This window comes from Lissotriton helveticus, chromosome 1_1 (genome assembly GCF_964261635.1).
Source record: "Lissotriton helveticus chromosome 1_1, aLisHel1.1, whole genome shotgun sequence".
Lineage (NCBI taxonomy): Eukaryota > Metazoa > Chordata > Amphibia > Caudata > Salamandridae > Lissotriton > Lissotriton helveticus.
The window spans coordinates 1,038,069,405-1,038,082,320 of NC_136057.1; the positions used below are offsets into that span (position 1 = coordinate 1,038,069,405).

At 47.5% G+C, this 12,916-nt stretch overlaps 1 protein-coding gene across 2 annotated transcripts in view; it reads right to left on the reverse strand.

Annotated features, from left to right (window-relative positions):
• Positions 1-12,916, reverse strand: part of DENND6B (DENN domain containing 6B) — a 269,667-nt gene that overhangs the window by 17,376 nt on the left and 239,375 nt on the right. For both annotated transcript variants that reach the window (XM_078677849.1, XM_078677845.1), the window contains 2 exons: positions 12,255-12,329; positions 11,072-11,221 (listed from right to left, as the gene is read on the reverse strand). In XM_078677849.1, coding sequence (XP_078533975.1) covers positions 11,096-11,221; positions 12,255-12,329 — 201 coding nt within the window. In that variant the 3' untranslated portion in view covers positions 11,072-11,095. The remainder of the gene's footprint in view (positions 1-11,071; positions 11,222-12,254; positions 12,330-12,916) is intronic.

A 12,916-nucleotide genomic window follows, 5' to 3' on the forward strand; every position in this document is an offset into this window, starting at 1 on the left:
CTGCAGTGATGCCGCCATTGGGAGTCGGAGTCCCGCAGGGCTCAGTGTTAAGCCCGACTCTCTTCAACATCTTTATGACCCCTCTGGCGGCACTGGTGGAGTCTTTTGGGGCCCAGATCGTATCCTACGCCGATGATACCCAGCTCCTCTTTACGTGTGGGAAGGGAGCGGACTTTGACGGAGAGAGTATCCGCGGATGCCTTGGGGCTGTTTTTAACTGGTTCCAGTTTAGCAGCCTCAAGTGCAACTCAGATAAATCTGAGGTACTCTTCTTCGGTTGTCGGTCTGACCCAGATTGGCAGGAATGGTGGCCTGTCAATATGTTTCCTCCAGCAGGCTCTTCCCAGCTAGCCAAGAATCTGGGGGTCAAGACAACGGCCTGACGTTGAGATCACAGATCCTGGCCGTAACGGGTACATGTTTTGGTCTCCTCAGGATGCTCCGCAAGTTTCTTCCTTTGCTCCCGGAAGAGCATAGGAGGATCACGGTTCAGGCCTTAATTGGCTCAAGATTGGACTATTCCAATGTCCTTTATCTCGGCCTGCCGGAGTATCTCTTGCAACAGCTGTAGGTGGTCCAGAACTCGGCAGCACGGGCCATTTTTGGCCTCTACGGGCGAGCCAGAACCTCTGGCCTCCTGCAGTCACTCCATTGGCTGCCCATCCGGAAGCGGATATCTTTTAAGGCCTTGACCTTGGCACACAAGGCTCTTCACGCTTCTAAGGGCGAAATATCTTCAAAAGAGGCTAGCTTTTTACCATCCTGCCCGACCCCTGAGATCCGACTCTTTGTTCCTCGCCGTGGTTCCTCGGGTAAAAATGGCACGCATTGGGGGCCGGTCTTTTAGGCTGTTGGCGCCACAGCTATGGAACACTCTGCCCGTGTCACTGCGTAGCACCTCTAACCTGTTAGCTTTTAGGAAGGGCCTTAAAACTTGGCTTTTTGCTCTCTAGATATGCTCTTCTTTCTGATTTCTGGTCCCTTCTTATGTGGCCTGTTGTGTTCTCTGTCACAGTTTAAAAATAAAAGCGCCGGGGCACTCCTTGGAGTAGCCGATCGCTATAAAAAATACAGATAACATAACATAACATTGGAACGCTATCTCATGGGGTCCCACACTCTGCACACTATTCTTTACTCTGCGCTGCTGCGGGGCGCATTGCCATCAGCCACATAGGTAGTGTTTCGAATTTGGAGACAGTGTTTCGAATTTGGAGACAGGCTTTGCGCCGGATGGGGTGGTGGAATACCCTGACTAGGGAAACCCCCTTGTGGAACAATGGGCGATTGCCCAGCCACGCAACATTACAGGGATTTCGGGGATGGGATAACATAGGTATTTTGACCCTGGGAGATGTTTTAAGGGGCACGACACTCAAGTCCTTTCAGGACCTATGTAAAGAATATGGTATGCCTCGCTCCCAGTTCTTTTGGTACCTTCAGTTCCGTCATGCATTGTCCCCCAGCCTGGCGGGATTAGAGTCTCTCCCTGAGTTTAGTCCGCTAGAAGCAAAGGTGTTTATGGGGGACCTGGAGACAAAGAAGATATCCCGAATATATCAGTCCCTGGTTACGCATTGCTCCCCTACGTTGCAGAGGCTTCGAGAGACATGGGAGGAGGAGGTGGGCGAGCTCGAGGAGGAGGCTTTGGCCGCCCCCAGGGGTGCGGCCATAGTAATGCGCCTCCATCTTATTCAATTTAAATACTTACACAGAGTCTATTTCACCAGGGTCCGGCTTTGGAGGGCGGGACTGATTGCCTCACCGGAGTGCCTCCGCTGTGGCAGGGAGGAAGGCACATTTTTGCATACAGTATGGTGTTGTGGTTCCCTGGATCTGTTCTGGAGGGGGGTCTTGGCCTGCCTATCAGAAGTGTTGGGGTGGGAGCTCCCACATACACCACGGTTTGCTTTACTGCATGTAATGGATGGGGTGGGGGGCAACGTGTACAAAAGGCATGTGATGCAACTGGGCCTCACATTGGCCAAGATGGACAAAGCCAGGGCGTGGAAGGATCCGCGGCCTTCGTCTCTGGCAGTGTGGAAAAATGGACTAGACTTTTGTATGGGAGCAGCCGATCTTTGTAGCCAGGGGGCGCCCACGAAAACATTATGAAATTTGGAATACCTGGGCAGATTATAGGGGCCTGTGGCTTGAACCTCCTGTTGTGTCAGAAGATATTCCAGCAGTGTGATGGATGAGTCCAGTGGTACTGGGGTAGTGCAGGTGGGGGGCCTGGGAGGAGGGTGTGCATATACAGCTATTTCTCTGTGCTTTTGATTTTGTGTATAGGTGGGCCTTGGTGGAACTTTTGCGACTCCGGGGGGAGGGGGCGAGTTGGGGGGTAGGGGCTGTTTGGGGGGGTCGGGGGGGGGGGGGAAACTGTGGATTCATAAGTATTGACATGTCATATATTTGCTTGCTGTGGCTCACAAAGAAAAGTTAATGCCGCAGTTGTCTCTGGTGTGCAGAGCCCTGCAACATATGTGCAGTGTGACAATAAAACATGTTTTAAAAAATAATAATAATTGTTTGCATAATTTGAAACTGGCCACTATACTGGTTTGCAGAGACAAGTGTAGTGTAACACAAGTGTGGATCACAAACTCACAAGATATTGTGAAGAAATATGGAAAGAGTTTATAATATCAGTATAATGTTTTGTGTGCCATTTCGCAGCCTTGAAAAAGCCCAAGGCTTGTGCGCAAGTGTGAGCTAATCCCCTGCTTGCTGTCCAGACATTTATAACCATTTACTGTATTGAATAAATACAAATGCTGCACTTTACCAATATGATTTATTTTTTATTTTTTGTGATCAATGAACTGATAGATATCGACAGATTATCACTTTGGGGTGTGACCAGGCGGGGCACCAAGATGGCTGCTCGTCCGTGAAGCTCTGGAGCTGCTGCATGATAAATGCAGCCATGCTTCGTTTATACGGCACTTTAGCAGCCTTGAGGTAGACTCGTGGACACTGCGGAACACAGGGTGTGAACCAGATCCGGTGGCGGTGAAAATCTCAGCGTTTCTTATGGTGCGCTACTGCTCGCTGGTGGTGGCCTGACATGGCCCAGCGACAACAGGGGTCGCGAGTGAGCCTGAGGGCTAGGTGCACCTGTTTCTGCGTGGACAGCCTGTGATGGGTGAGTCTTGCACCTTCCCCCCGCGGACCCTATTGGTGTTTACTTGCGCAGTGGGCTACATGGGAATTGGCCTGATCCAAGCCAACAGCTTACGCATGGATCCGAACCCTTGACCCAGAAAACTACCAAGCATCTGGATAGCTGAGCGGTCCACTCTCCCGACGCCTTACCACCGAACAGACCCCTGGACTTGGACATGATTCACTCGAGGGTCTGGGGCAGCCTGAGTTGATGCCACAGTGACCACACCACAAGAAGATCCCTGGCCTAAGTGAGGGGCGACGTCTGGGCACATTTTTGTGTAACCTGCGGCTGATGTGCCCTTACTCTCGACGGGAGGGTGACATTGCTGGCCCTCCTCTGCGACAACCTTCACCAACACATACCTCTCCTCGAGGCCTGGTAACACAGCTGCTCAAGATCCAGCACACCATGGGCTGCGGAGCCCCCAAACAGTGCCAGCTGTCATTTGACATACCTAAAACTGATGGGAGGAAAATGAGGGGGCCGGGTGCAGAGATCCCCACGTCCGCCTGACCCACCTGAGTCTGGCCTCTCTTCTATTGACAGGGCCGCAGCCATTATGACAGAGCGGAGGGCTGGCTCAAGGCCATTGATGCGAGATTTGACACGCTCGACACTCGCCTAGAGGACATGGACGGACAGATGGACCAACATGAGGCCTGCATCGGCGCTTCGGAGCAGCGCATCTCTCAAATGGAAGACACCCAGACAACAGCGGTTAAGGGCCTCAAGCGGCATCTGAAGACGGCGGCTAAGGCAGAGGATTTAGAGGCCAGGTCTCAGCGCAATAATATTTGAATAGCTGGGGTACCCGAAACGACGAACATGGGGCCCCATGACGGCCTATGTAGAGCGGCTCCTATTGCTCTTTGGCAAGGAGGCTTTCTCCCAAACATTTGTAAATGAGAAGGCTCATCAGGCGCATGCCCCTCGATCAGCCCCCAGTGCTCTACCGCGACTGCTGATAGCCAGTCTCCTGAATTATGATGACCGCAACACTGCCTTGCTTATGGGAAGGGAGAAGGGTGTGTCGCTCTCCATGCACGTCGCAAATTCCAAGATGTAAACTGACTCCGGCGAGCATACAATATGCCATGCTCTATCCGGCCCGCTTGCGTTTTCAACTCTATGAGAAGACTCATATCTTTGATTCACCCTCCGAAGCTGCAGACTTTTTAAAGCACTGCAAATCTAACTCGAACTCCCCCTCCAGGAAGTTACCCGCCAGCTTCCCATAGCTGGCCCCTGCGGTTTGACAAGGTTGAAGTTCCTGCAAACTGGTGTTCCGTTTTGACCCCTCTAAAGGCTGCTTCACCATGCCAAAAACACTTTCTCCTTCTTTATGCTAATCCTTTTACATGCTGGCTGCATTTGGTTTATCCTAACAGTGAACATTGGTGCTATTGCAGCCTCCTCTGAGTGTTGCCTACACCCCAGGAGATCTCTTAAGTTTCTGGTTTGGGAAGATGGGAGTCGCCAGATACTGGTTGGGTGGTTAGCCGATGTGGGGGAGTGGGGTGGGGGAGGGAGGGGGGGGGGGGGGGGGGGGACAGGGGTTGTTGTTTTATCTGTTGATATGTACGATTGCTATATACAGGATGTTAAACGTATCGTTCCTCAACCATATGCAAGTTTATATGATGGGACTTCTTTGTCTGTTTCGATATGCCACGATGACACAAATGAGCTGGAGGCCTGAGGTGCAGGAGCTATAAAACCCCGTAAAGGGAGGCAGGTCTTAACTTACCTTACTCGCCATGCAGTCAAGGTTGCCTTCCAGCAAGAATCCCATTATGCTCCCACTTCCGACAAACGATTTGCCTCAAATTGGGGAGACAATCTATTTTTTGCTAGTTACAGCCCATATTCCAGAGTGGTTTGTATTCTGATTCACAAGACTGTCCCATTTGAAGCAAAAGACACACAATTGATGGACGGAATGCAGAGCAAATCAGAACATTCACCCCTAGTCAAGAGATCTGGGTTAAACCCATCATTCTTTTGCTCACCATGCCATCCCAGTTTAGATCTGGCCATATGCAAATCAGTCTTGACCCTGTGCCTCATGGGAACAGTCCAGCCCGAACTGCCAAGCCAGGTCCTCCATGGACCGGAAACAAGCATCCTAGGACCGGTTTCGGGGTTTCACACCTCTTCAGTCAGGATTGCTTGATTTCAGTGGTACAGTGAGCCCAGGACCCACGTCTGGGCATACCTTGCGCACTTAGGGCGAGAAAGCAAAAGACACACAATTGATGGACAGAATGCAGAACAAATCAAAAAACATTCACCCCCAGTCAAGAGTCAGGAGACCTGCATTCTGTCCATCAATTGTTCTTTTTGCATTTGGCACCCCGAGTGGGACGGTTATGCCCATACGTGGGTCCTGTGCTCTCCATGCCTCTGGAGTCAAGCTTTCCTAGCTGATGAGGGCTGAAAGCCCGAAACCGGTCCTAGGATGCTCGTTTCAAGTCGAGGTTGGACCTGGCTTGGCAATTCGGGCTGGATTGTTCCCATTGGGAGCAGGGTCAAGACTGATTTGCATATGGATGGGTCCAAACTGGAATGGCATGGTGAGCAAAAAAACGATGGATTTAGGCCCAGATCTCTGTACTGGGATGAATGTATGACATTGTTCTGCATTCTATCCATCAATTGTTCTTTTTGCATTTGTCCCATTTGAAGAGCATAGGGTGGTTGGTGACCCTGAAGGATGATATCTCTTGGTTGTCGGAAATCTTGGGAGAGAAACACAATTACAATATATATGCCCCTAATATTGACATGCCTGATTTCTTTCCTAATATCTCTGCGCACATTTCTCATCTACACGTCGACTCTAGAGTGATGGGAGGCAACTTCAACATGACATTGCAACCCACCCTGAACACCAATGGACCAGACCATATTATCAAACCACACTCCACAAAAGCACTTCTGGCTCTGCTACAAGCTCACTTATTGACTGACACTTGGCGTGATTAAAACTCCACTGACATTGTTTTTCCCTTTTTTTCAGCGCTACATGGTCCCACATAGACCATTGGTATTTGTCCTCAGATCTTCTCCTCCATACACTCACTGTGGACTACCTTGCTCAAACCTTGTCGGACCACTCACCAGAGCGCTTGTCACTTACAATCCCCAATATTGCACAATCGTTTCAACCTTGGCGTTTCCCGGTAGAACCCTTGCCTGACAGTGTTTTAACAAAGAGGTCAGAGACGGTATAGTTGAACATTTTCAGATGAAACGTGGGCTCAGAACCCGGTTATATCACTATGTGTGAAGCTTTTAACGTTAATATGCAGGGCCAAAAAGGCTGCTGTGCTTTGCTCTATCCGCCGGGACATCGATGCAACTGAGAAAGCACTCAAGGAGCTCGATGTCCAGTGACTGACTAATGCGTGACCTTCCTCTCTTCACCAAAGGGAGACCCTCCTGGTGGAGTTTCTGGAACCTGCTGCCTGCGAAGTCAATTACCTGGGCAAATACACACGTGTCGGAGTACATGGGGAGGGCAGACAGCCTGGCCGGACGCTGGCTGGGCTCCTACTCCCCTGCCACCACTCTTCCTTTATAATGTAATTGCATCTGGATGACAGCACGACCCTTACCCAGAACTTTGATATCTCCGCTGCCTTCTGCTCCTATTATTTTCGCTTTTACACCACCCACTCTCCGCCGGCTGATACCGCCCTTACTGCCTGGCTGAGGTGGCGATAATATGGATAGAGGAGGGTCACCGCCATTTCCTAGCTGCACCTATAACTGAGGATTAGGTGACGCAGGCTATAGACTATCTCAATGGATCCCGTGCCCCTGGCACAGATGGTCTTAACTGGCCTATTCTACAAAACTTACAAAGCATTGATGGTTCCCCCAACTTCTTGAAGTATAAGCAGAGGCTATGGAAGCCGGGCACTGCTTCCCACAATGCGTGAAGCCATCGTTTCCCTGCTCCTCAAACCACCAGACAGGTGCGCTTCCTATCGGTCCTTATCTCTGTTCAATCAGGACTATAAAAGTTTAGACAAGATACTTGAAACCCGCATTTCTCTTTTGGTGGATCAGATTATATCCCCTTTTGAAACTGGTTTTGTCCTGAACAGGTCTACGTCAGTCAATCTCCATACTGTGTTTGCAGCAATTAATCAAATTGAGCCAACCCTCCCCACTGCCGTGATACTGTTAGACGCTGAGAAGGCGTTCGATTCTCTGGAACGGCCTTTTCTTCATGCCACACTGTGTAAGTTGGGCTTCCCCCGTGGATTCTGCAATCTCATACGTCTCCTATATACAAACCCGGTGGCTAGAATTCGGGTGGATGGTGAACTGACAGACCAATTTGCGTTATCGCGCGGCACCAGCCAGGGATGTCGGCTTTTGCGCCTCTTATTTATTATTGTTATGGGCCCCCTTGTGCGCCAACTTCAGGAGCGACATCTGCAGCGAGGACTTCGGTTCTATCGTGGTCCCCTACTGGCCTCGCTTTACGCAAATGACGTTTTGCTCTTTGTTCGGGAACCTAGCACCAATCTTCCTCCGCTCCTCAGGGAAGTGGTGCGGTATGGCTTTTTTTCCAGACTGGTTATTAATTGGTCTAAGTGAGAAATTCCCCTTGACCGATGCCATGCTTCTCCTATAGCTAGACTTTCTCCAGCGCTGGTGAGATGATCCCCTTCACTATCTTAGAGTCTTTTTGCATCCCGCTCCCGCAGAAGTTATTAGTCAAAATTATGGCCCCGCGATTAACCTGCTATCGTCCCAAATAGAAAGAAACTTCCACTATCAATAGCTGGCAGAATTGCTATTATTAAAATGGTTTGACTGCCTCGCTTCTTATATCTTTTCCTCACTATCCCTATCTCACTCATGGCTAAATTCTTTGACGTATTGCCGAGACTGCTCACCAGATTAATATGGGCCGGCAGACAGGCAGGTATCAGCTGGCAAACATTGATAATGCCTTTTCAACATGGAGGGTTTAGGGTCCTGGATGTTTATCTGTATTACTTAATCGCACAGGAACAGTATGCATACTTCTGATATCATCCATATGCTAGGCTGCAATACCAGAGACCTGAATGTTCGCAGGTTCGCCCTGGCTCTCTGTCGTCAATCCTCCCGCGCGGACTCCTGGGGTCACCCTCGGAAATACAAACGTTACATAGGGCTTGGGAAAAACTGTGTCGATACATGAATGCTGACTATCTTTATTCTCCGCAATTACCGTTGCGCGACAACCCATGGATTCCTCAAACCATCGAGACTCTGACTAAGCAGACATTATCTTAGTGTGAATTACACACTATAGGAGATCTCTTCCGACATGTCGAATTGCGATCTGTGTGGAACATGGCAGAGGGACACACAGCATCCCAGATGGATAGGTTCCTGTTATAATCGCCCTCCGTTGTTTTCCCTGGGTTCTTCCCTTCCCTCCTCCTGCTTCGAATAAACCCACTATCTTCTTCACCGCTTCGCCTCCTGAGTATTTACTTTACTACAGTTCCTTTTACACAGAACGTGGGTTTCCACACAAGCTACACTGGGCTCGAAAGCAGAAGCAAGGGATTTCCCCCCACTCTCTCTGATCATCGCATCTGCTGATAACTCACATCTAGTTTCTCGTCTGCACCAATTAGCTGAGACACTCCGACCCCCTCTGGGAGAAGGTTCGTACGGCAGGGGAGAGGGATTTGGGCCAGCCTTTAACTGATAAAATTTGAACTTTTTGCTGTGAGAAGACCTAGTACATCTCTAACAACTATAAGCACAAACTTCTCCACTTTAAATACCTACATAGGGCTTACATCACACCAGCACTCCTTGCCAAGATGGACCCTTCTAGATCCCACAACTGCACAGATGCACTGCTGAAGCAGATTTTCTACGTTTGGCATTTTGGGTAGATGTTTTTCACTACCTTACTTCAATGACTGAAACAGACTTGGCCACCTCCCATTTACTGGCACTGTTAGGATAAATCCAACCTTTGGATGCTGGATTACGAAGTTTCACTGATATTGCCCTACTCCTCACAAAGAAGCAGGTGTCCAGGAACTGGGCACTTCCATGGCCCCAGTAATTAAGGCCTGGCTGAAAGATGTAATTTACTGCGATATGACCAGTGATACCTTTGCAACACTGCTCCCCCTCTCCTCCAGGCCGAAGAATATATAGCAACCCCTTCCGTTCTTACCTATTGCTCCATCCCGAGGTAACAGATTGAAGGTGTCCATTCCCAGCTACTCTAGAGACCCTTTGTGCAGCGACGGGAGGTGAATCTGGTGATCGTCAAGTGCTTGCATGTACCGATCATCCACTGTTACATACTAATGGCATACCACTGTCCCCACTGGGGTGGAATCTATATATGTGAATTTGTCTTGCCTCCCCCACTTACTATCACTTTTTGTCCCTTTAGGCTGATGTCTCTATAACTGGCCAATTCATGATTAACTGTGCTATTGCTCGTAACGGCAAATTCTTTTTTTTATGCCATTGTGGCAGACATTTGCTTGCATTCTATTCATACCCTCTTTCTCTTTTGTTTCTCTGATATAGATACATACCCTTGCATGGTTGATTAAGTTGATTTGTGTTGTTTCTTTTCATTGTTCTTTTGTTATATGCTACTATTCTGTTCCTTTGAAATCAATATCAAACTACAACTATGTACCTATGAGGCAGCTGAATCATTGAAAAAATGCAACACATTTCTTTAAAGAAAATCAGATTATCAATTTATTTGAAAACAATTAAATGTGATGAACTGAAGGGCGAAGGCATTCTAATTCATCATGATTTATGTCCCAGTGGACCAGAGGACCAAAGACCCTGAATACACCTTTTTCACCAACTCACTAAAAAGCCAAGAGTAAGGTACTAGCATAATATATGGCACAAGACATGTTGGACCTCAATCACACCTCAAACTAGATATGGATCATGCTTACCTCTACAAATGTTACCTTACAATGATGCTAAACCTGATTACTACGCTGATCTCTGCGTACATCCAGTGACTTAATTGCCATACGCCCTGTCCGATGGCTGTCTTTTTTCCATTACAAATAACAAGGGAGGGAGGGAGAGGAGAAGTGGATCCTGTCTCTCCTAACGTTATGCATAAACAAAAGAGAATCCACAAAATGGGACAGGGTTGACCCTACAATGGAGGGGAGCACCCAGTGTGGTTTAAATACCCCTCACACACCAAAAGGCCCCTTGGTGTCATGCTTCATCATCGGGGTCTTCGCAAACCTCTACGGAATGCGGCGTGCTACGACTCACGGCTACGCAGGAGCACTTTAAGGTGAGCTATGTGTAAACGTGTGTGAGGGTAGGAAAATGTGAGTGAAGGTGAAGAGAAAGGTTTAAAAAATACCTGGCTCGTGGGCTAACACAAAAATATTTTATTTAAACCCCGGCTGGTATTGTTAAAAAGTGCAAGGGTGGCGGCCTTTACTAGTTAGGGTAAGGCAACCTCACAAGTGCGTCGTCAACATGTTTCGGAGTAAAGAACTCCTTCTTCAGGACAAGGATATGCACTAAGTATCCCCACCTTACTCACATGGATGTAGATTTAAAAGTGTGCTCTACAAAAATAAGTCTAGGTGTAATGTACCTATCAAATTGATACAAGTTTGTTGCGCCCAATTGGCGAGAAATAGGAACTTATGATCACAAGTTTAATAACCTCATGAGCCCGATGCGTGATATTGGGGGTCAGCTGTCCTGCCTACTGTGGCGACGGTTACAGCATAGCCTGCTCGACTTCCTCCCCTCAACGTGGCTCCGACGAAGTCTTTTTTCCATATCACACCCAAAAAACGAATATGAACTGCATCTGTAGTTTCACTGTTCCAAATGACCATGCCTCTCCACACTCACCATGTGATCAAAATCCTGAACAGTTCAGTGTCGATGGTGCAGCACACCCTGGAGGTCGTCAGGGAGGGAGCCGATGACTGTTTCAATATACAAGCCCAGGCGCTGTAGGGTGCCCTCACTCACAGAGAGATGCTGGCTCTGTGCTCTTATCTGCAGGGGGAAGCGGAAATTAGAACTATAATAAGCAGAGTGTAGAAAGTTATTGAAAGCCCAAGGAAAAGTACTTGCAAGGAAACTTGGAAGAATACAAGAAGATAGAAAGTGCAAACTATTTCTAACTGATCTGGTGTAGTCATTGGACGACTGGAACAGTGTCTCATTCAATCCAATATCATCCCGCTGGATGTTGAGAGTAGGTCCCTGTTCAGGGAACAGTTGCCTCAGACTTCACTGATTCCTGGGTTAACCTGAGAGGTGCAGAAGGCAAGTGGGCACATCCCTTCAGAAAAGGCTATGGGGCCAACACACCTGCAGAGACGAGCTAAACAAATACCAAGTAGCATAACATAATGACTGTTGCAGAAGGCACAAAAGCTACAAATGTGTGGTATCTGGGAAGAGACCACCTATCAGAGAAGGACCCACCAATCAGGAAACTGTTTTCCAGCCGGGCCACTGCCCTTCCGAAAGGCAGATGTGGCTGTGACATACAGTCAACCTGTTTGGCAAGTTAAGTATACCTACAGGCTTTTCAGAGGTAATGGACTCATAGTAAATCTCCTGATTTTCTAATGGTTCGTTGGTAATCTTGGACATCATACAGGAGTAGAGAGGTCATGCAGGACAGATTCATAGAAGCACCGTAATATTTAAATGTTGGAGAAAATATGATCTGTTGCTGCAAGTCAAACACCTTCTGCACCGAAGCCTGTTGAAAATCATACTTTGCTCTGGAAAGAGCCTCGAGCCAGTAACTTAAGGAATGTAAAGAGTAATAGCAGCATGAAAGAATGGGCACAGCTCACTTGGAAACACCCAAACGATCACACCTAAAAAGAAAGTAGTACCCCCAACACAGACCAGAAGACTACAGTGAAACATGTATTGCGCAAACCTCTTCAGAGGGATTAGGCTGAACATGAAATGCTATAGGGGTCAGTGGTCGTTTGTTGCTTCTTACATACAACTTAAACACAACACACCCTCAGCAGATGTTCTCCAAGAGGGCATTATGGAAGCTTACCAGTTTGTCCCGAAGTTTCAGGACTAGATCGACAATCTCCACCTCCGACTTGTCTTTCATCCATGTTTCAATATCCTAAAGGAGAGAGAGATACGTTACTGCAGTCCTAATGTTCTACATCAATATTTCTCAATAATAAAAACAAGCTATGATGGCAAGAAAAGCCTTTGCATTGTTTTATCGAAGACTCCAGCGGAAGAAAGGACAGGGAGCTGACGCCCCTGCTCTTGCTCTGAGCACATTGTGGGTAAGTCCACCATACAACATTATGATATACATATATATATACATATATATATATATATATATATATATATATATATATGTATATCATAATCTATATATATATATATATACACACACACACACACATTACTATACACTATGATTTGTACAGTTAGGTGCTGCTATATATTTATATGTAAATTTATATATTTATGTACTATATGTTTATGTATTTATTTATGCAATCGGACATTAATGTGGATTTTATTGTATGCATTTTTGTACACAAGTAGCACTTTTATAATTTCAGAACATCTGTAGACAATAAACATGTGTGTGGCTTAAGAGATGGTTACCCCTTTTACTGATACTGCATATACAGAAGTATATATAGACATTTGCATAAAAAGTGCCCAAACTTCAATGAAGTCTGATTT